The sequence below is a fragment of the Staurois parvus genome, unplaced genomic scaffold (assembly GCF_062004578.1).
Source record: "Staurois parvus isolate SC_StPar_1 unplaced genomic scaffold, SC_StPar_1.0 ptg000147l, whole genome shotgun sequence".
Classification (NCBI taxonomy): domain Eukaryota; kingdom Metazoa; phylum Chordata; class Amphibia; order Anura; family Ranidae; genus Staurois; species Staurois parvus.
In genome coordinates, this window is record NW_028317943.1 from 7,760,833 (window position 1) to 7,781,721 (window position 20,889).

The following is a 20,889-nucleotide window of genomic DNA, read 5'->3' on the forward strand; positions in this document are numbered from 1 at the left end:
TCTGCTTGTGTCTTACTATGACCCTGGGAGGAGCTGGCTGCTAAACTGGTGGACGCTGGAGGAGGAAGATATTTTCTAGAGAGTGATCCATACTGATAGGATTGTGTGATCCTGAAAGCGTGCTGGCCCCTTGGGGTCTAAGGAAGGAGGTGAGGGGGCATTTTGGCTGTTAAGGATTGTCACGTGTGAATCACGTACACTGCACATAATTTTGCATGAAGAGTGGAGTGTGAAGTTCATCATTAAGCACAGCATCATCAGTATTATTATTATTAACTTTGGACTTTTCTCGTATTTGAACTATCGTTTATTCCTTTGTGCACTTTTTGTGTGGCACTGTTTATTATTAGTATATATGTTATTATAGTATATATTACTTCTTTTTCACGTTTTTGCACGAGATATTCCCCATGAGGGAATACATGCATGACACTGTATATGTATTGAGTACATTGGATTTTTTTGGGGATTGAGTATATATTGTATTACGGTTCTATTAGATACTAATTAGCGCTGCACTTATAATTTATGCACTGTTTATTCACTTATTTTGGGTATAAGTTTAGTGTCAGCAGCTTAAGGTTATAGGGTAGGAGTCCTTGTGAGCGCAGGAGGTTTTTTGTAATTATCTTAGTGAAGGAGAAAGATTACCTGTTTGCAAAATTTTATAATAGAAACAAAGAAACTTTTTTTTTCAAATTTTTTTGCACTTTTTTTGTTTATAGCGCAAAAAGTTAAACACCCAGCGGTGATTAAATACCACCAAAAGAAAGCTCTATTTGTGAGAAAAATATGATATACATTTCATATGGGTACAATCTTGCATAACTGCGCAATTGTCAATCAAAATGTGACAGCGCTGAAAGCTGAAAATTGCCCTGGTAAAGAAGGGGGTATAAGTGATCGGTAGGCAAGTGGTTAATGGGATGAGCTGCAAAGACTTCCAACCCAAGAGAAACAAAAGTGGACCAGAACTGAGATCCGAAAAGAGACTAATATAAGGAGGAGGAGTTGAATGGGGGTGTTGCAATACATTGTTCATGTATTTTGCAACAATTACTTCAGTGTTCAGTAGAGATATATTCTTCAACCAGTAAATGGAAGTGTTTATAACTTGTAGCTGCATCTATAATTAAACTCTAGGTCTCTTCTCTATAATAAAATTCAGTTTCTGGTTAGCAGAAAAGCAGCAGATAAACACATGTGGACTGTGCCCTGTCTGTTCTGTAGGGCTATATATACAGACTCTCTAACAGTTCAGTACATGTTGCTTTAACCATTAGCCGCCCGGCCAATGGCCGTTTGGCGGCTTGAAATGCGCTCCTAAATTCCGGGTGCACGCCATTTGGCGTGCTCCCGCACATGCACAGTTTGCGGCACAGCAGAGCGGCACAGCAGAGCGGTGCAGCAGCGGGATCAGTCACGGGCCGTGCACCTCGGACATGGCCGATGACAGATCCGAGTACCAGCTCCCGTAGCTGGTACCATGTGACCTGCTGTGACCAATCACAGCAGGTCACATGATAGTTGTATACAATGGATGGCTTCATTCATGATGCCATCCATTGTATACTAGTGCCTAGCTGTGAATGGTCACAGCACGTCACATGCACATGTCATGTGATTAGCTGTGACCAAATCACAGCTAAGCACAAAAAAAAAAAGCTGAATGAATCGATTTCATTCAGCTAAATGCTTGCTTATAGCAAAGTAATTCTTTGCTATAAGCAAACTGTGTATAAAAGAAAAAAAAAAAAAATACTGATCACTCCCCCAAAGTAGTACAATGTTACTATAGTAACATTGTACTACTTTGGTCATAGTAAAATATGAAAAAAAAATCTTTAAAAAAATGTAATAAAAAATTAAATATAATAAAAAAATAAAAAATATATATATATATATATTTTTTTTTTTTTTCATACTGTCACCAGTCAGTGTCCATGTTCACCGCCATGCCAGTTATATGAAGATGCTGTACTGCACCGGTGACAGTATGTAAAAAAAAAAATACTGAAAATAATTTTTTTAATTTTTTCATTTTCCGAAAAATTATGACAAAAAAATACAACTTCAAAAAACTCGCCATGCCTCTTATGAAGTACTTCGGACTGTCTACTCTGCAAAAAGGGGTCATTTGGGGATATCTGTACTATTCTGACATTCTTGGACCTCAAGAAATTAGATTGGCTGTCAGTACTTCAGGATTGATCAATATTCAGATCTATACCATAGTTTGTGAACTCTATAACTTTCCTACAAACTAAAAAATACATCCTAATTTGGGTTCTTTTCACCAAAGACATGTAGCAGAATACATCTCGGCCTAAATTTATGAAGAACAATTATTTATTTGTAAACTTTTATAACAGAAACAAAGAAAAATGTGTTTTTTTTTTCAAAATTTTTGGTCTTTTTTTGTTAATTTAGCTAAAAATAAAAACCCCAGCGGTGATTAAATACCACCAAAAGAAAGCTCTAGTTGTGTGAAGAAAATGATAAAATTTTAGTTTGGGTACAGTGTTGTATGACCGCGCAATTGTCATTCAAAGTGTGAGAGCGCTGAAACCTGAAAAATGGCCTGGGCAGGAAGGTGTAAAATCACACGGTATTGAAATGGTTAAATATGAACATGTTTTGTGCGTGCACCTGTCCACTGGCTCACAGATTGTTTAATGCTTTTAAATGGACACATCAGTAAACAGAAAAAAATAGCATCTACAATACATTTCTATAACGTTGTGTGCTTTTTTTTTAAAATAAAATACATATTGATCCTGCCAGCAACCTGTTGATGACAACGATCTGCAGGGTCATCTACCCTCTGCAGTGTTACCACTACTTTTGTGCATGCTCCACTGATATTTTGGGTAGGCATACACCCGTTATCAAGCAAACAGTAACAAAGTAGCCTTAGTCCATGCATCAAAAGAAGTAATTGTTGTATGTAGTAAGGAGGATGAAGAATTGAAGCAGCACACATGAGAAACTCAAGTTAAAAGAAAATTTGACAAGCAATAGGAATTTTGGTTGGTGAAATCTTCACCAACATTATCTCCAGATAAATATGGACTTACATTCAAATAATAAATTATGAATACATTGACAAAGCCATTTGTGAGTACAAATAGATTGCTTGATAGATAAATAGTTAAAGGGGGCCAAAACAGGTTTGTACTTTTTTGAAAAGAAAAAAAAAAAGGTGAACCATGCTGTGGAACTTTTTTAAACTCTATGAACAGCTGATTAATGCAATAACATCCAGAAAAGTGTTCCGGGTTTATACCTTTTCCCTGAAAGTGAAAACAATAACAAAACTTCCTGATAAAAGTTCTGTATAATGCATGGTCACTAGAAAACCATGTAGAAGAATCCTGTGAATATTTACAGAGAGTGCGGTATTTTAATTTACAAGCAAATGATCAACATGATGCAAGGTCACTTAGTGAAACCAATTTCCACCGCTCATAGAGCTTGGTATTTATTGCTCTTTACAAGCACATAAACCTTTTTTTTATAGCATACTGAATCTATATAGTGTGAAATGTCATGTCTGTGCGCACAAACCTTTCAATCAATCAAACGTTTATTGGCTGAGATTATATATACCAGGTGCATGCCTTGATAATTCTCATTGAAATGTCAAAGAAGGCAACATAAAAATAAGATTAGTGAATAAGCAAGCAGTATGTTCAATTACATGCAGATGTTCAATAGAATAAGTCTGTTATGCTTTATATTATATTTGCAAAATAACATAGCTAAAAGTAAAATCCATATTTAAATCTATGTCGCACACACATATACATTATTCATATGCACATATTTAAGCCATGCTCAAAGCTTTTTTTTTTTATTTTCTTGAGGAGGGGTTACAGCCTTTCCATCTCTTTAGCCCTACTTGGTGATTTCTTCTCACTTTCTTCTCAGGGGCACAATAAGAATAAAAACACGTATTTGGTAGTATGAGTGAGGTTAGAGCCTCTTCTAGGTTTTCTTGCTATATACTAGCTGTAGAGATTACTCACACTGCATGCATGGCTACCAGTACCAGAAGCTTTCACTGCAGTTCCACTCAACCTTGTTGATAGGGTGGCCAAAAGCTCAAGATTCAAGCATAGAATCTAACCCATAACCAAAGATTTTGGTGGGGTTTTTTTTGTTTATTTGTTTTCTTTTAACATCCACCATTTAACTTAAATATTAACCCCTCCTATAGACCATTTTCTCTCGTTTAAGTGTACTTATCAGTAAAATGTTAATTTCACATGATTCAGTAGAGCAGATATCAGATTACTAATGTGATTTTGGTATTGCTAAGTGGAAAAGTACTGTACCTGTACTTGTGAAGCACTGAGCAAACTGTTGGAGCTATATAAATCCTGCATAACAATAATAATAAAAAAAAAAAAAAAAAACACACACATACACACACACACACACACACACACACACACTATACCCTCCTGGCATCTGTCCCCCGCAGGCTCGAAGACTGAGAATGGGGCAATCAAACACTGCTGATCTCTCAGTTCTCCCCTCTGTTCTTCCCCTCCAGCATTCACTGGAGCGCTGGGCTGTGGAGGGGGTGGGAGCAACTGGGCTCAGGCTCAGCGATCTGCTGAGAAGCTGAGCCAGCTGCTGGTTAAGGCTTCTGAGGGGATCTTTTCAAAACCTGGATTAGCTCTGTGCCATCAGCTGACAGCATTCTTCAACCCGCTGTCAGTGGAAAGCGGGTCACAGGAATGCAGAGCAAACTGCACTTCTGTGATCCAAAGGAGTATAGTCAAAAAAAGCTTTGGCTATACTTTTCCTTTAAGCTTAATTATTTCATTAGCACAAAAATAAATATAATAATAATAATAATAATAAAAAAAAAAACCTATAACTCTCTAACAATTATGTTGTTGATACTCTCCGATCCTCATCGCCCGAATAGCTGCATAGAGATGTAAGAGATGTATCGGGCAACTTTCAAAATTTACAATGGCATTAATAATGAAAAATTTAATTTTTACTGAAATTACTTTAATATTTTACATTGCAAAACCTTGTTGCTGCTATACAAGCAATATGAACCGAAAAGATAATCCTAAGCAAAACATATTTAAGTGACCAGCCCCATTTACATTTTTACTTAACTATATGAATCCATTAGCTTTTTAAACGTAAACTCAATACAAACAAAATACACAGTTGAAATACATAATAGGGAAGTTGAATTTTTGTTCTGAGATTTACACAGCCCTACTACACAGCACAAGATTTATTTAAAGTAAGAGTTAAAGCGAAGCTCCACACCCAAAAGGGGAAGTTCCGCTTTAAGGACTGCTCCCCCCGCTTTAAGGATTGGCACCTTTGGGGAGCAGGGGGGAGCGGGTACCCAAATTTGACAGGTACCCGCTCCCACTTCCGGTCTGAACGCCTAGGCGATCGGAAACGGAAGGTGTCCTCCCTCCCTCCCTTTCTGTAGTCTTTAGGGACACGTGACAGGTCCCAGAAGACTACAGGACCATTCATGAAGCCCAGCGCTACTCGCGCATGCGCAGTGGGTATCCGGCTGTGAAGCCACAAGCTATCACAGCCGGGTGCCCACACTGAAGATGCCAGCCTCCTGGAATACAGGACGGCCAGTGAAACGAGCTGCGGGGTACACACCGTAGGGCCGAGGGACAGGTAAGTGGCTGTTTTTTAAAAAGCAACAGCTACAGTTTTTGTAGCTACTGACTTTTATTTTTTGATAGGTCGAGTGGAACTCCACTTTAAGATTTTAAAGTGGTCTTAAACCCAAAGAAAATAACTATATTGCGTCTGATTCTTAGATGTTCTGGCTGCATTTGTTCTCTTTAGGCTTTTTCCCTTTCTATTTTCATTTTCACCTGGTGATTCAGCCAGTAAGTCTCTTATTTAACTTCTTTTAACAGTCCAGAAAAGTGACAGCTGGAGGGTTCAGACAGACCATGTAACATCGATAAAAGATTTCACAATTGGTAAGTATCTTACATTTAATTTTGTACTTTAAAATCTTTATCGTAAAAAAGGAAAAAAAATAAATACATGCTTGAAAAGTGTTAGCTGGAATTTGGTTTTTATTTGTTAGTACATCCAACACTACGCTCCCCAGAATAACAATGCTGCTGTCTAAAGGTGTCCGCTGCTCCTCCATCCAGAGCTGAGAAACCATAAGGCATGAAGTGTGTTGGTGGCCAGGCGAAAACTAATACAGCCACTGTATTTAAGGAGTGGTAAGCTGCAATACGAGGGGGTATCAAAAAGTTTGAAAGTACTATTCCTGCCACTTCAGGAATGTATCCTGGAAGTCTTCTTTTCGAAGCATGTCAAGCATCTTCTGCTATTCATGCTGGATCTCTGCAATGCTGTCAAAAGGGCAACCTTTGAGCTGGATCATTATCTTCATTAAGAGGGTGAATTCTACAGGAGCCAATTCTGGCAAGTAGGGTGGGTGTGGAAGTGAGATTACTGCAGCGTGGAGACAAATTTGGCAGCAACACGTGAGGATTGCCTGGATTGTTCCATATGACACACCGACAATGGCAGCAATGTTGTGGATTGCTCGCAGTCAATCACCATGCACATGTTGCCGAATGGTTTCAGCATTTAAACCTCTGCAGGGGTTGAGCTCTTTGAAGGTCTTCTTGATCTCTCGTCGTCTTCCAGTTGATGTTCATCTGCTCTTGAAACATGTGTGCCACTCAAAACACCTTGAAGAACTTATTGCAGCATTGTCGTAAAAGTGCTGAATCATGTTAAACGTTTCTCTGATAGATTTGCCCAGTTTCATGCACAATTTCACATTTACCCTTTGTTATAACTTGCTGTCCATGATGAAATTGCATACGTGGTAAAGCATGTGGTCAGAAAAGCACCAGTTCCACAGCTCCCAATGTACACAGGATGATGTCTTTTGGAACACTGACTTATATAGGTTGGTGCTCCCTGTAACTGTGCATGCAGCCTTGTGCTGCCAACTGTTGGCATGTTACAAAACTAGTCTCTGAACCTTTTTTATACCACCTTGTAGATTACGGTTTTTGTTTTCTGGGTTTAATACTGCTTTAAATGTGGTTCATTGAAAATACAGTTATAAGGGCAATTCACCCAAATGGACATTCTTCTTTATACCTCTTGTGCACTCTGCAGGTAAGCTCTTTGCCCCCAAGCTTTGCATACATGCTTCAATCATTATAAAACAATCTCATCTTCCCTTGTTAGACAAAAGCCAAATGATTGGTACGCAGTGATGTATTATGTTAGGTTATACAAATAAAACAGATCTTAAGTTACCTGTGATCAGACTGATGAATCGAAAGAATAACACCTGAATTCAAAACCGCCTGTTTTACAGTCAGCAGTATGGTAAATTCATGTTTATTCCTCAGTTTTTGAAAAAAAATTTCTGATGTTGATGTTGACGCTTTTAAATTTCTTGATGTATCTAAAAGAAAGAAGTAAAAATGTTATTCTTCACTATAACATGTTTGCCGAACTACCCTGTATGCAGAAACTATGTCTAACTTTAGAATTTACAGCTGTCCAATAAAGTAAAACCATTTACATGTAAACAACTTCACATTCTATCCCATTAAATTATTAGAAATACCAGGACACAACTACATAATTAGTAATATACTTGTTTTCAGCATTGAACATTTTTGTAAAATATTGATGTCCAGCTTTTACCATTGTACTTAATGTTTAATTCATTATTAATAGGTACTTGCTAAGGCAGCTGTTCGCATGACATTCACAGACCTGACAGTATATGGATCTCTTCTTATTTCTGTGAATACATTGTTAGCCTTTAGTAACAAAAAAAAATGAAAACATACAAGTGAATCTGTGCTTGGACCATGCACTATGGAAAGTATTAAGACATACAGTACTAGACAAGCAATAAAAGCACTTGAATTTCTCCATATTAACTATAGCCACATAGGTAAATGAGGGCTTGTTTTTAAAGTTCTACAAGAGAGGAGCTGAAATCAAAACTTTTTTACACTAGAGCAGAATCTTGGCAGCCTGTCATCCCTCTGATGTAAAACACACAACAGGCAAGTGTTTCTAAAGTCTTCTGAACTGACTGAAAGCCACTATTAGAACAGTCAACTTGGGTGCTGTGGCACTCTGTTATGCCATTTGGATTTCCCCTGGGTGCTGCCAGCAAGGGATGCAGTTTTCCCTGGATGAGTATCTCGATTTGCGATGGTGTGGACGAGCCAATAGCCAGTACCATAACAACCAATGACACATTAAGGCAGGATGCACAGCATCATTCATTGGTATGGTTTTGGAACGGGCCTGTTCGCATCATGGCAACACATGATACTTATCCAGAGCAGGCACTATGCAGGACTGCCCTCAGCATTTAGGAGAAAAAGTTAAGAAACATCAAATCGTTGTAATCTTTGAGTATCTTTGAACATGCAGCTCAAGAGGTGAGTGAGGACATGTTTTAAATACTTAACTACTAGTTAAGAATATAGTTCAATCCCTCTCGTACCATTGCAACGCTGCACCCAAATGAAATTTGCATCCTTTTTTTCTCACAAATTGAGCTTTCTTTCAGTGGTATTCATTGCCTGTGCGGTTTTTATTGTTTGTGCTATAACAAAAAGGCCAACAATTTTGAGAAAAAAAACAATATTTTTGACTTTTTGCTATTAAACATGTCCAGTAAAAACATTTTAAAAATCTAATTTTGTCATAAATTCAGGCCAAAATGTATTCTGCTACACGTCCTTGCTAAAAAAAAAAAATCCCAATACGCGTAAATTAATTGGTTTCCATGAAATTTATAGCGTTTACAAATGGCGGTATAGATACTGGAATTTTTTATTTTTACTAGTAATGGCGGCGATCATCGACTTATAACGGGATTGCGGGACTACGGCTGGCATTCTGACACTGGGGGGGAACTGACTTGGTGTCACCGACATCCCCAGTGACACCCATACAGTGATTAGTGCTAAATAAAGCGCTGACGCTGTACTAAGGGAACTGGGCAGGAAGGGGTTAACATGAGGGGTGATCAAAGGGTTAACTGTGCTGTGTGCTGTTTCACAGTAAGCCGTGTGTGTGCTTCACTGTAATCACACTGCTTTGCATTGCTGTGCTGTGCACAGCCATCTAAAGCAGTGTGCACGAGCTAATAGTGAGGATAACTGTATTGTTTACATACAGTTCTCCTCCCTGTTGGAGATGCTTGGCAACCACCGGGCGCCGGCGAGTAAACACCGGCCGGGACCCGATAATTGACAGCCACAAATGGCGGTGAGGGTAGGGGGCGCGCACCCCCTACCTGGAAATGCAAAATCATGTATATATATGTGATTTTGCGCAACCATGCCACCCTGTAGCAGTATATCTGCTATAGGGCGATTGGGAAGCAGTTAAACAGAGGAAGGGGAGAAACACAATAAAGGAATGATGATTCATTCATCTGTTCCTGACAAAAACAGATCACAGCAGCAGCAACATCAATTAGCCCTTTCATGCCCTTCCTCTCCTACACATCTGATCTCCATTGCTCCTCTGTATGTGACCTGTATATTAATAATTTACCTTCCTTATCTTGCACATCTAAACTATTGATCTCCATCCTCCCAGTATATGTGGCTTGTACATTAACCACTTCTCCACTCCTTCCTCTGTACGACCTGTAGGCGCTGTACCTAGTGTACCATTACAAATCTCCGCGTTTCATCCCCCTCAAAATCTTAATTTCTCCTGAATTCAGAGCAGAGTTGCCATGCTCAAGTAGGCTGTGCCAACTTGCACTGCAGGGAGATTAGCAAAAAAAAGAGTTGGGGTGTGGCAATCAGCATTTTCATTGCCGATTCACAATCCTGTAGCTTGTCCCCTGGCCTCGAGCCACATTTAGTCTTGTCTACTGCCTCAGTTGCTGAAGTGTCTGGGAGGGGAAGCATGAGACAAAGGGAACAAGGATTTAGCACCATCAGGGAAGTTAAAGAAAATTGTTCTGTGTACCTTATGAAGCTGTTGCATCAAAGTAACTAGATATGTGACTGGTTTAGTCAGAAACTTTAGGTACATTTTAACTGTGCATCTTCAAGAGATCTAATGAGAGTTGCATGTTTTAGTTATTAAATAAATAATAATCTTGATACAAGCAACTTGGCTATGAGGAGGTGAAGACCCAGCTTCTTGCACAGATCGAAAGGGTTGCAAGGGCTGGGACAGTGATAACAATGGGGGATCTTAATGGTACTGCAGCAACAGTTAAAGGGCAAACATTTTTAAACCTACTACAGGACAATTTTATGGTACAGATCATAGAGGTCCCAACTAGGAATGATGCTCTGCTGGACCTGGTAATCTCAAACCATGCAGAGCTTATTACGAATGTCCATATAAAAGAACATCTCAGTAGCACTGACCATAAAATTATTTCATTTATTGTTAGCTGTAAACAGCAAGCACATACCGGAAAAATAAAAATGCTCAATTTTAAGAGAGCTAATTTTCCAAGGCTGAGAGCTGCTCTCCAAGACTTAGACTGGGAGGGAATAGTGGCACCAATGAACACAACACAGAAATGGGAGTTCTTCAAAAAGACTGTATGTGAACACACTGCAAAATATATTCCCATGGGCAACAAGTTTAAAAAGCTAAAAATCAAACCTATGCGGCTTATGGCCAAAGTTAAAAAAAAGCTATAGATAAGAAGAAAAGAGGTTTTATTAACTATAAAAATGAAGGAATGCTATAATTTTTTAAACATTACAAAGAATATAACAGAATATGCAAAAAGGAAATAAAGGCCGCAAAAATTGAAAATGAACGACAGATTGCAAAAGATAGCAGGACCAACCCCCAAAATTTCTTCAAATATATTAACAGTAAAAAAATCCGGTCTGAGGATGTAGGCACCTTTACAAAATAATCTAGAGTGGGTGACTGGGGATAAAGAGAAGGCAAATTTATTAAATACCTTCTTCAGTTCTGTGTATACAAAGGAGCATGGGGGAGCTCTTGTCCATAATGGGCATGGTATTGACACAGCTCCAGATGATCCACATTGGCTCACAATTGATATGATCCAAAAATATTTAGTCAGTATAAAGGTGAATAAAGCACCTGGACCAGATGGCATACACCCACGGGTCCTTAAAGAATTGAGCTCTGTCATTTCAAAGCCATTGTTTCTCATTTTTTAGGGACTCTTTAACGACTGGCATAATACCACTGGATTGGTGTAAGTCCAATGTGGTGCCAATATTTAAAAATTTGTCAAAATCTTTACCAAGTAATTATAGACCTGTTAGTTTAACTTCTGTAGTTAGGAAGATACTGGAGAGTTTAATAGAGGAACACATAGATGAGTTCTTGCTGGAAAAAAATATTTTAAGCAACAGACAGCATGGATTCATGAAAGACAGAAGTTGTCAAATAAATCTTTTTTATGAGGAGGTGAGCAAAACCTTGGACAGAGGGGTGGTGATGGACGTGGTATACTTGGATTTTGCAAAAGCGTTTGACACATTTCCCACACATGGCTAATGTGTAAAGTCTACAGGCTTGGAAAAATCCATATGTAAATGGATAGAAAACTGGGTAAAAGATCATATTCAGAGAGTAGTGTTTATTGATTCATACTCTGAATGGTCTGGGGTCATCAGTGGTGTACCCCAGGGTTCAGTGTTGGGACCCTTACTTTTAAATATATTTATAAACGATATAGGGTCTGGGATTAAAAATCCCATTTCAGTCTTTGCAGATGACACCAAGCTGTGCAGTGGAATAACGTCCTTACAGGATGTCTTCAATTTACAAACCGACCTCAATGCACTCTTTAATTGAGCAACTATGTGGCAAATGAGGTTTAATGTTGATAAATGTAAGGTTATGCACTTGGGGGCTAAGAATATGCATGCATCATACATACTAGGGGGGGTACAACTGGTGGAATCAATGGTGGAGAAGGATCTGGGAGTTCTGGTAGACCACAAGCTTAATAATGACATGCAATGCCAAGCTGCGGTTTCTAAAGTGAGAAAAATCCTCTCTTGTATTAAGAGGTATAGACTCCAGAGAGAGAGATATCATATTACCCCTGTACAAATCATTAGTAATACCTCATCTGGAAAATGCAGTTCAGTTTTGGGCACCAATTCACAAAAAGAACATTGGGGAACTGGAGAAAGTACAGAGAAGGGCAACCAAACTCATAAGAGGCATGGAGGAGCTCAGCTATCAGGAAAGACTAGAAGAACTGAATTTATTCTCTCTTGAGAAGAGGAGATTAAGGGGGGATATGATCAACATGTATAAATACATCAGTGGTTCATATAGTGAACTCGCTGTGGATTTATTCACCTTGAGGTCATCACAGAGGACAAGGGGGCAATCTTTATGTCTGGAGGAAAAGAAATTTAATCTCCAAAACATGGAAAGGTTTCTTCATAGTAAGAGCTGTGAAAATGTGGAATAGACTCCCTCAAGAGTTGATTCTAGCCAGCTCAGTGAATTGCTTTAAAAAAAGGCTTGGGTTCTTTCTTGGACACACAGAATATAACTGGTTACTATTTATAGGTAAAGTTGATCCAGGGAATATCTGAAGGATATCAGGAAGGATTTTTTTCCCTACAGGAGCAAATTGGATCAGGCTTTGCTGGATTTTTTGCCTTCCTCTGGATCAACTGTGGGTGTAGGATTATATCTTTTTTTTATGGTTGAACTGGATGGACGTTTGTCTTTTTTCAGCCAGACTAACTATTTAACAAACATATTTTAGATTTAGGTTAAGGCATGCCATCTGAATGCTATTCTGCTTAGAGGTTTTACAGAAGATCTAACATTGACTGATGTAATATGCCATCTGTACACCGTGTGCACAATTATTAGGCATTTTGACCAAATCATTTTTATGCATATTGACCAACTCCAAGCTGTATAAACTTGACCACCTATTGGATTTAAGCATATCAGGTGAGTGTATTTGTGTAATGAGGGGGGGGTGTGGCCTAAGGAAATCAACACCCTATATCAAGGTGTGCATAATTATTAGGCAGCTTCTTTTCCTTAGGCAAAATGGGCCAAAAAAGAGCTTTAAGTGACTCTGAAAAGTGAAAAATTGTAAAATGTATTTCAGAGGGATGCAGCACTCTTGAAATTACTAAGATATTTGGACATGATTACAGAACTATCAAATGTTTTGTTGCAAATGGTCAACAGGGTCGCAATAAACATGTGGAGAAAAAAAAATGAACTGCTAAAGATTTGAGAAGACTAAAAATGTGAAGCTACCAGGAACCCATTATCCTCCAGTGCTGTCATATTCCAGAACTGCCTGGAGTGCCCAGAAGTACAAGGTGTTCAGTGCTCAGAGACATGGCCAAGGTAAGGAGGGTTGAAACCTGACCACCACTGAGTAGACACATACGGTGAAATGTCAAGACTGGTCCAAGAAATATCTGAAGACAGATTTTTCAAAGGTTCTATGGACTGATGAGATGAGAGTGACACTTGACAGATGGATCGTCCTGTGGCTGGACCAGTAACGGCCACTTCGACGCAGACGCCAGCAAGGTGGACTTGGGGTACTGGTATGGGCTGGTATTATTAAAGATGAGCTAATTGGACGTTTTCCATTGAAGATTAACTCAAAATCAACTCCAAAACCTACTGTCAAGTTTTTAGAAGGCACTTTCTTCAAGCAGTGGTACAGGAAAAAGTCAGCATCTTTCAAGAAGACCATGTTATTTATTCAGGACAATGCTCCATTGCATGCATCCAAGTACTCCACTGTGTGGCTAGCCAGTAAAGGCCTTAAAGAAGAATGAATGATGGCATGGCCCCCTTGCTCACCTGATCTAAACCCTATTGAGAACTTGTGGTCCCTTCTTAAATGGGAGATTTACAGAGAAGGAAATCAGTACACCTCTCTGAACAGTGTCTGGGAGGCTGTGGTTGCTGCTGCACAAAATGATGATCAACAACAGATCAAGAAACTGACAGACTCCATGAATGGAAGAGTTATTGAAAAGAAGGGTGGCTATACTGGTCAATGATTTATTTATTTATGTTATGTAAAAAATGTTCATTTGTAAATTTTTAGTTGTTTGCTTTTCATCTGTTAAAGTGAGAATAATAAAAAACAAGTGAGATGGGAAAATGTTCATTTTTCATTTAGTCGCATAATAATTCTGCACATTAATAGTTGCCCATTAATTGTGCACACATAGATATTCTCCTAAGAAAGCCAAAACCTCACTTGTACTTTCTTAGGCCTCATGTACAAGTGAACTTACCTAATCATTAAACTCTCCTGGCAGTAGAAAAATGTTAAACGTGGCAAAAATGCGTGTAAACGCACTACTGAGTTTAGCGCTTGGACGTTTATTCATTTGATCGGCCAGAGTATTTTCCATTGACATGGATAAACACCCAAGTGCTAAATGTGGCTAGCATTTAGCGGTTTTCTGGCAAAAACGTTCCTCTCCTGAATGCGATTATTCAGCGTTCAGAAGAGGAACGTTTAATTGCCCCTAAACTCTACTGCTCCTAAACTCTGGTAAAAGTCTATGTGTGCATGGACACATAGGTTTTTATAGAGTTGAGTTCAGGGGCTTTGGCAAAAAAAAAAAAAGAAAATGCCAAAAGCTCCTAAACTCACATTAAGGAGCAGCAGTGTGCATGGGGCCTTAAATATTCAGGTTTGAGGTTTATTAATATTTTGGATTGACCGAGAACAGTTGTTCAATAATGAAATGAATCCTCAAAAATACAACTTGCCTAATAATTGTGCACACAGTGTATTTCATTCATAAGTTCATAACTGATCTCTGAATTTTTCTATTCATGTACCTTAACCAGGCGCTCACGTTTTTCCAGGTTCCAGTTGGAATCCTGAGCTAGTCACTTAATATTGTTATTCACTCATGATGAAAGATGAGGATTATAGTATATTAATATATGTGACCCATATGCCAACTTTACCTATTTGGGGAAAGCCCTTTAGAATGAAATGACATGTATATGGTGGCCAGCTTGAATTTGGCAAAATACAGTAAAAAATCTGAACTACTGAAAACTGAAGAAGATTGCCAATCCTTGATTAAGAAAACAAAATTGGATTGTACTAGTGACTCTGCTCCACTGCACACATTTAAAACTGTTTTCAAGTGCAGTCTGACAGTATGGAAGAAAATTACTTGTGGGAAAATAGAATTATTAAACAAAAGCTTCCTGTATTCATGTGGCAGCATGGAATTGCTTTGTGCAAAATGTTTTTTACTGAAAAAAGAAAAAAGTTTAATTCTGAGATCAAAGACGTTCTAGTTTACAGTGTGTACTGAATGCATCATATACTGTATATGAAATAAATCTGTATATGATGCAGTAATGTAACAAAGAAAAAAAAAAAGAAACCAAAAAAACAACACTGTACATCTTTTATTCAGTGTACAAAGATGTGTGCCTTTATATAGGTTTAATACTGTGAAAATAATAAAAAAAAAATTCTAGCAAAAAAATCTAACATTAATTATATAGTTACATAGTTGGTGAGGTTCAGTAAATATACCAGTCCATCTAGATGCTTTACAAGCTTCATAGACCAAAGAGATGGTCAAGGAACAGAAGTTTCTCCTTCATCTCCGTGGTGTGCCACCCTATCCACCGATTTCAGTCCCAGCCATCCTCATGGAATGGGGGAGCCTGGGAAAGTGGAAGTGCAAGTGGGGGAAACCACATTCCTCCACACATAAAAATGACCCAGCATCTGTACAGCCACTCGGATCCCTTTTACATTATAGAACATCGCCATCTCAAAAAAAAAAGAAAAGAAAAGGGAAGATACAAGAGTCATGACTGCAGCTAATAGAACCACTAAATCATGAGCACATGTAGGTATGTCCATTTGGGGGAAGTGGCTAATATACGAATCGGTAAAAAGTGTATGGAGGTTAAAAGTGGTTGCAAAGGCTCAAGGTTTTTTACATTCATGCATTCCCGAATACTTACCTGAGGCCCATCTTGATCCAGCAATGTGCACAAGAGCCTCGACTCTCCAGGGCCAGTGAGCAAATGAGGAGAAAGAGGTGGCGGTGTTGGTGGGGCTGACATGCAAAACCACTGCACAGAGAAGGTAAGATATATAGATAGATAGATAGATAGATAGATACAGTTGCAAGAAAGAGTATGTGAACCCCTTGGGATTACGTGGAGTTTTGCATGAATTGGGCATAAAATGTGCTCTGAACGTCATCTAAGTCACAACAATAGAAGAACACAGTCTGCTGAACATAATACTACACAAACATTAGATGTTGCCATGGTTTAATTGTACATAACATGTAAACATTCACAGTGCAGGGAGGAAAAAGTATGTGAGGCCCTAGCTTAATGACTTCTCCCAGAGCTAATTGGAGCCAGGAGTGAGCCAACCTTGACTCCAATCAGTGTGATGATATTGGATGTGTTGCTGACAGCTGTCCTGCCCTTAAAAAACACAGACCTGTTTTGGGTTTACTGGTTTCAAGAAGCACTGTCCGATGTGAACCATGCCTCGCAGAAAAGAGCTCTCAGAAGACCTACCATCAAGAATTGTTGACTTTCATGAAGCTGGAAAGGGTTACAAAAGTATCTCCAAAAGCCTTGATGTTCATGTGTCCACGGTAAGACAGACTGTCTACAAATGGAGAAAGTTTAGCACTGTTGCTACTCTCCCTAGGCGTGGTCGTCCTGTAAAAATGACTGCAAGAGCACAGCGCAGAATGCTGCATGAGGTAAAGAAGAATCCCAGAGTGTCAGCTAAAGACCTACAGAAATCTCTGGCACATGCTAACATTTTTGTTGACACATCTACAATAAGGAAAACATTAAACAAGAATGGAGTACATGGGAGGACACCACGGAGGAAGCCATTGCTGTCCAAAAAGAATATTGCAGCACGTTTGAAGTTTGCAAAAGAGCACCTGGATGTTCCACAGCACTACTGGCAAAATATACTGCGGACAGATGAAACCAAGATTGAGTTGTTTGGGAAGAACACACAACACTATGTGTGGAGAAAAAAAGGCACAGCACACCAACATCAAAACCTCATCCCCACTGTGAAACATGGCGGAGGGAGCATCATGGTTTGGGGCTGCTTTGCTGTCTCAGGGCCTGGACGGATTGTTGTCATTGATGGGAAAATGAATTCCAGAGTTTATCAAGACATTTTGCAGGAAAACGTACGACCATCTGTCCGCCAACTGAAGTTCCACAGAGGATGGGTGATGCAACAGGACAATGACCCAAAGCATACAATAATTCAACAAAACAATGGCTGCAACAGCACAGAATACGCCTTCTGGAGTGGCCCAGTCAGAGTCCTGACCTCAACCCGATTGAAATGCTGTGGCATGACCTTAAGAGAGCGATTCACACCAGACATCCCAAGAATATTGCTACACTGAAACAGTTTTGTGAAGAGGAGTGGTCCAAAATGACTCCAGATCGTTGTGCAGGTCTGATCTGCAACTACAGGAAACGTTTGGTTGAGGTTATTGCTGCCAAAGGAGGGTCAAGCAGTTATTAAGTCCAAAGGTTCACATACTTTTTCCTCCCTGCACTGTGAATGTTTACATGTTATGTGCAATTAAACCATGGTAACATCTAATGTTTGTGTAGTATTATGTTCAGCAAACTGTGTTCTTCTATTGTTGTGACTTAGATGACGTTCAGAGCACATTTTATGCCCAATTCATGCAAAACTCCACGTAATCCCAAGGGGTTCACATACTTTTTCTTGCAACTGTAGATAGATAGATAGATAGATAGATAGATAGATAGATAGATAGATAGATAGAAAGATATAATTTTTAATTGCCTTTAATATCACTTTAAGCACTGTGTATTGTTTTGTTAAACCTTTAAAGCAGATTTTATAATCATGTGGATACTACACAAGTAAAAGCAGAACATTTCTGTAAAACTATACATACTGCAAATTTTTTTCTACATTTTTAACAGTGGTCTTGTGGTACCATGGGTCCTTTCTTTTTCTTGGTTGCAATGAACTTAGGAGTGTTCACAAAAGAAAAGGTTAGAGCCATTCTCAGTTCAGGAGCATGGTGAAACAAGGCTGCATGCTGATGCCACTGCAGAAGTTGGGTCCATAACTGCCTTACAGAAGTGGGTGGAATTGTGCTGGCTACCATTTAACCTTAAAGATTAGTAGCATCCAGTTAAAACTGACTACTTGCCTACCGAGCACTTATACCCCCTTCCTGCCCAGGCCAATGTTCAGCTTTCAGTGCTGTCACACTTTTAATGACAATTGCGTGGTTATGTAACACTGTACCAAAATAAAATTTTTATCTTTTTTTCACACAAATAGAGCTTTCTTTTGGTGGTATTTAATCACCACTGGGTGTTTTTTTTTGCACTATAAAAAAAAAAGAGAAAACATTTTTTAAAAAAAAAAGTTTTTCTTAGTTTCTATTATAAAATTTTGCAAACAGGTAATTTTCTCCTTCGCTGATGTGCGTTGCTGAGGAGGCACTGATGGGCAGCACTGATGGGCACTGATGTGGCGGTACAAATAGGCTGCACTGATGAAGTGGCACTGATGAGGCAGCACTGGTGGGCATTGATGAGGAGGCACTGAAATGCAGCAAGGATGGGCACAACTGCAGCACTGATGGGGGGCACTGATCATCAGTGCCCTGAAGATCAGTGCCGATCTGCTTTGTGACAGTTGCCGGTTATCGGCAGTACTGTCCTCACACTGTGACAGCTTGAGATAAGTGCTGCCAATAACTGGCAACTGTATTTACTTAGTGATCTGCTGTGTCGGGAGGGCGTGTTCTGGGAGGACATCATATGACGCCCTCCCAGAACTGGACAACCGCGCTGTAGCCGTCATTCGGCTATAACACGTGAAGGATGTGGTTAAAGACATACTAAACACACACTGCTTAATTTACATTGTCCCATCTATTTCTCTATAATGGGAGATGGCACTATAGTTACATTAGTTAGTCTGGCTGAAAAAAGACAAAAGTCCATCCAGTTCAACCATTAAAAAAAAAATTATAATCCTACACCCACAGTTGATCCAGAGGAAGGCAAAAAACAAAAAAAACAAAGCATGATCCAATTTGCTCCTGCAGGGGAAAAAAATTCCTTCCTGATCTCCAAGAGGCAATGGGATATTTCCTGGATCAACTTTACCTGTAAATGTTAGTATCCAGTTATATACTGTGTATCCAAGAAAGAAAACAGACTTTTTTTAAAGCAATCCACTTAGCTGGCCAGAACCATCTCTTGAGGGAGTCTAGTCCACATTTTCACAGCTCTTACTGTGAAGAAACATTTCCGTGTTTGGAGAAGAATTTCTTTTCCTCCAGATGTAAAGAGTGGCCCCTTGTCCTCTGTGATGACCTCAGGGTGAATAGCTCTACACCGAGTTCACTATATGAACCACTGATGTATTTATACATATTGATCATATGCCCCCTTAATCTCCTCTTCTCAAGAGAGAATAAAATCAGTTCCTATAATCTTTCTTAAATAGCTGAGCTCCTCCATGTCTCTTATTAGTTTGTTTTCCCTTCTCTACTAAAAATTTGTACAGGGGTAATATGATAACTCTCTCTCTCTGGAGTCTATACCTCTTTTAATACAAGAGAGGATTTTGCTCGCTTTAGAAACCGCAGCTTGGCATTGCATGCCATTATTAAGCTTGTGATCTACCAGAACTCCCAGATCCTTCTCCACCATTGATTCCCCCAGTTGTATTCCCCCTAGTATGTATGATGCATGTATATTCTTAGCCCCCAAGTGCATAACCTTACATTTCTCAACATTAAACCTCATTTGCCACATAGTTGCCCAATTGAACAGTGCATTGAGGTCGGCTTGTAAGTTGGAGACATTGTGTAAGGATGTTTTTCCACTGCACAGCTTGGTGTCATGTTAATATAAAAAATCTAAGTACCTTTTTCCTAATCGATATACAGCTGTAACATGACTCAGCTCATATGTTCAAAATAAAATAGCCTTTGGAATGCAGAGTAAAAATAAATAATATCAAACTGTTTTAAATTGGCATACAAATATATATTTAAAATCAAACATTTATTATTTTGTAGAAATAACATAGTGTGGGTGGATTTCTGCCAGTCATAGGTTCTGTGACACCCCTCCAGCCTGTGTCTTAGAATAAGAGAGAGGTGAATATATAACTGAAAAATGTTGCGCTCCCAATCTCTAACAAACTTATAAATTAGCGACTTCAAATAATATACCATACATAAATAAATGAATATCAAGTTAAATGTGATGTGAATCAAATAAAATAAAAAAAACAGTCCCATTACTCAAATAATAGTCCAAAAAAACGAATTTGTGATGACGTGATCCAAACACACCCTCCCTCCTTCAGCTGTTTTTTTATTTTATTTGATTCACATCACATTTAGCTTGATATTCATTTATTTATGTATGGTATATTATTTGAAGTCACTAATTTATAAGTTTGTTAGAGATTGGGAGCGCAACATTTTTTAGTTATATGGTCTTTTTTACACGGTTTGATTATGTGATAAATGTTAGCCATCCAGAGGAATATTTTAGTGGCTCGCAAGTTACATACACATATGAGGAACATCTAAGAGGAGTGAGCAGGAGATCCTGAGCAGCTGAAGGAGGGAGAGATCCCTGCAGGAATAACGAGTGTACAAGGAGAGAAGCATTGTGGAGTACATAGGAGGTATCCAACATCCATTCCATGCTACAGCAAATTCTAGCAGGTTCCATGTATGTGAACAAAAAGTGTATTAAGCCTATTTGTTAGGCTTGTAAGGAGGTGAGCGCACATCTTTAATGATTTAAGGATTCACGAAAGGTCACAATTGG

General features: G+C 38.9%; 1 protein-coding gene across 2 annotated transcripts in view; it reads right to left on the reverse strand.

The window, feature by feature from the left end:
- NELL2 (neural EGFL like 2) overlaps positions 1-20,889 on the reverse strand; it is a 347,194-nt gene that overhangs the window by 246,458 nt on the left and 79,847 nt on the right. For both annotated transcript variants that reach the window (XM_089674010.1, XM_089674009.1), the window contains exon 3: positions 7,306-7,456. In XM_089674010.1, the coding sequence (XP_089530136.1) occupies positions 7,306-7,456 (151 nt within the window). The remainder of the gene's footprint in view (positions 1-7,305; positions 7,457-20,889) is intronic.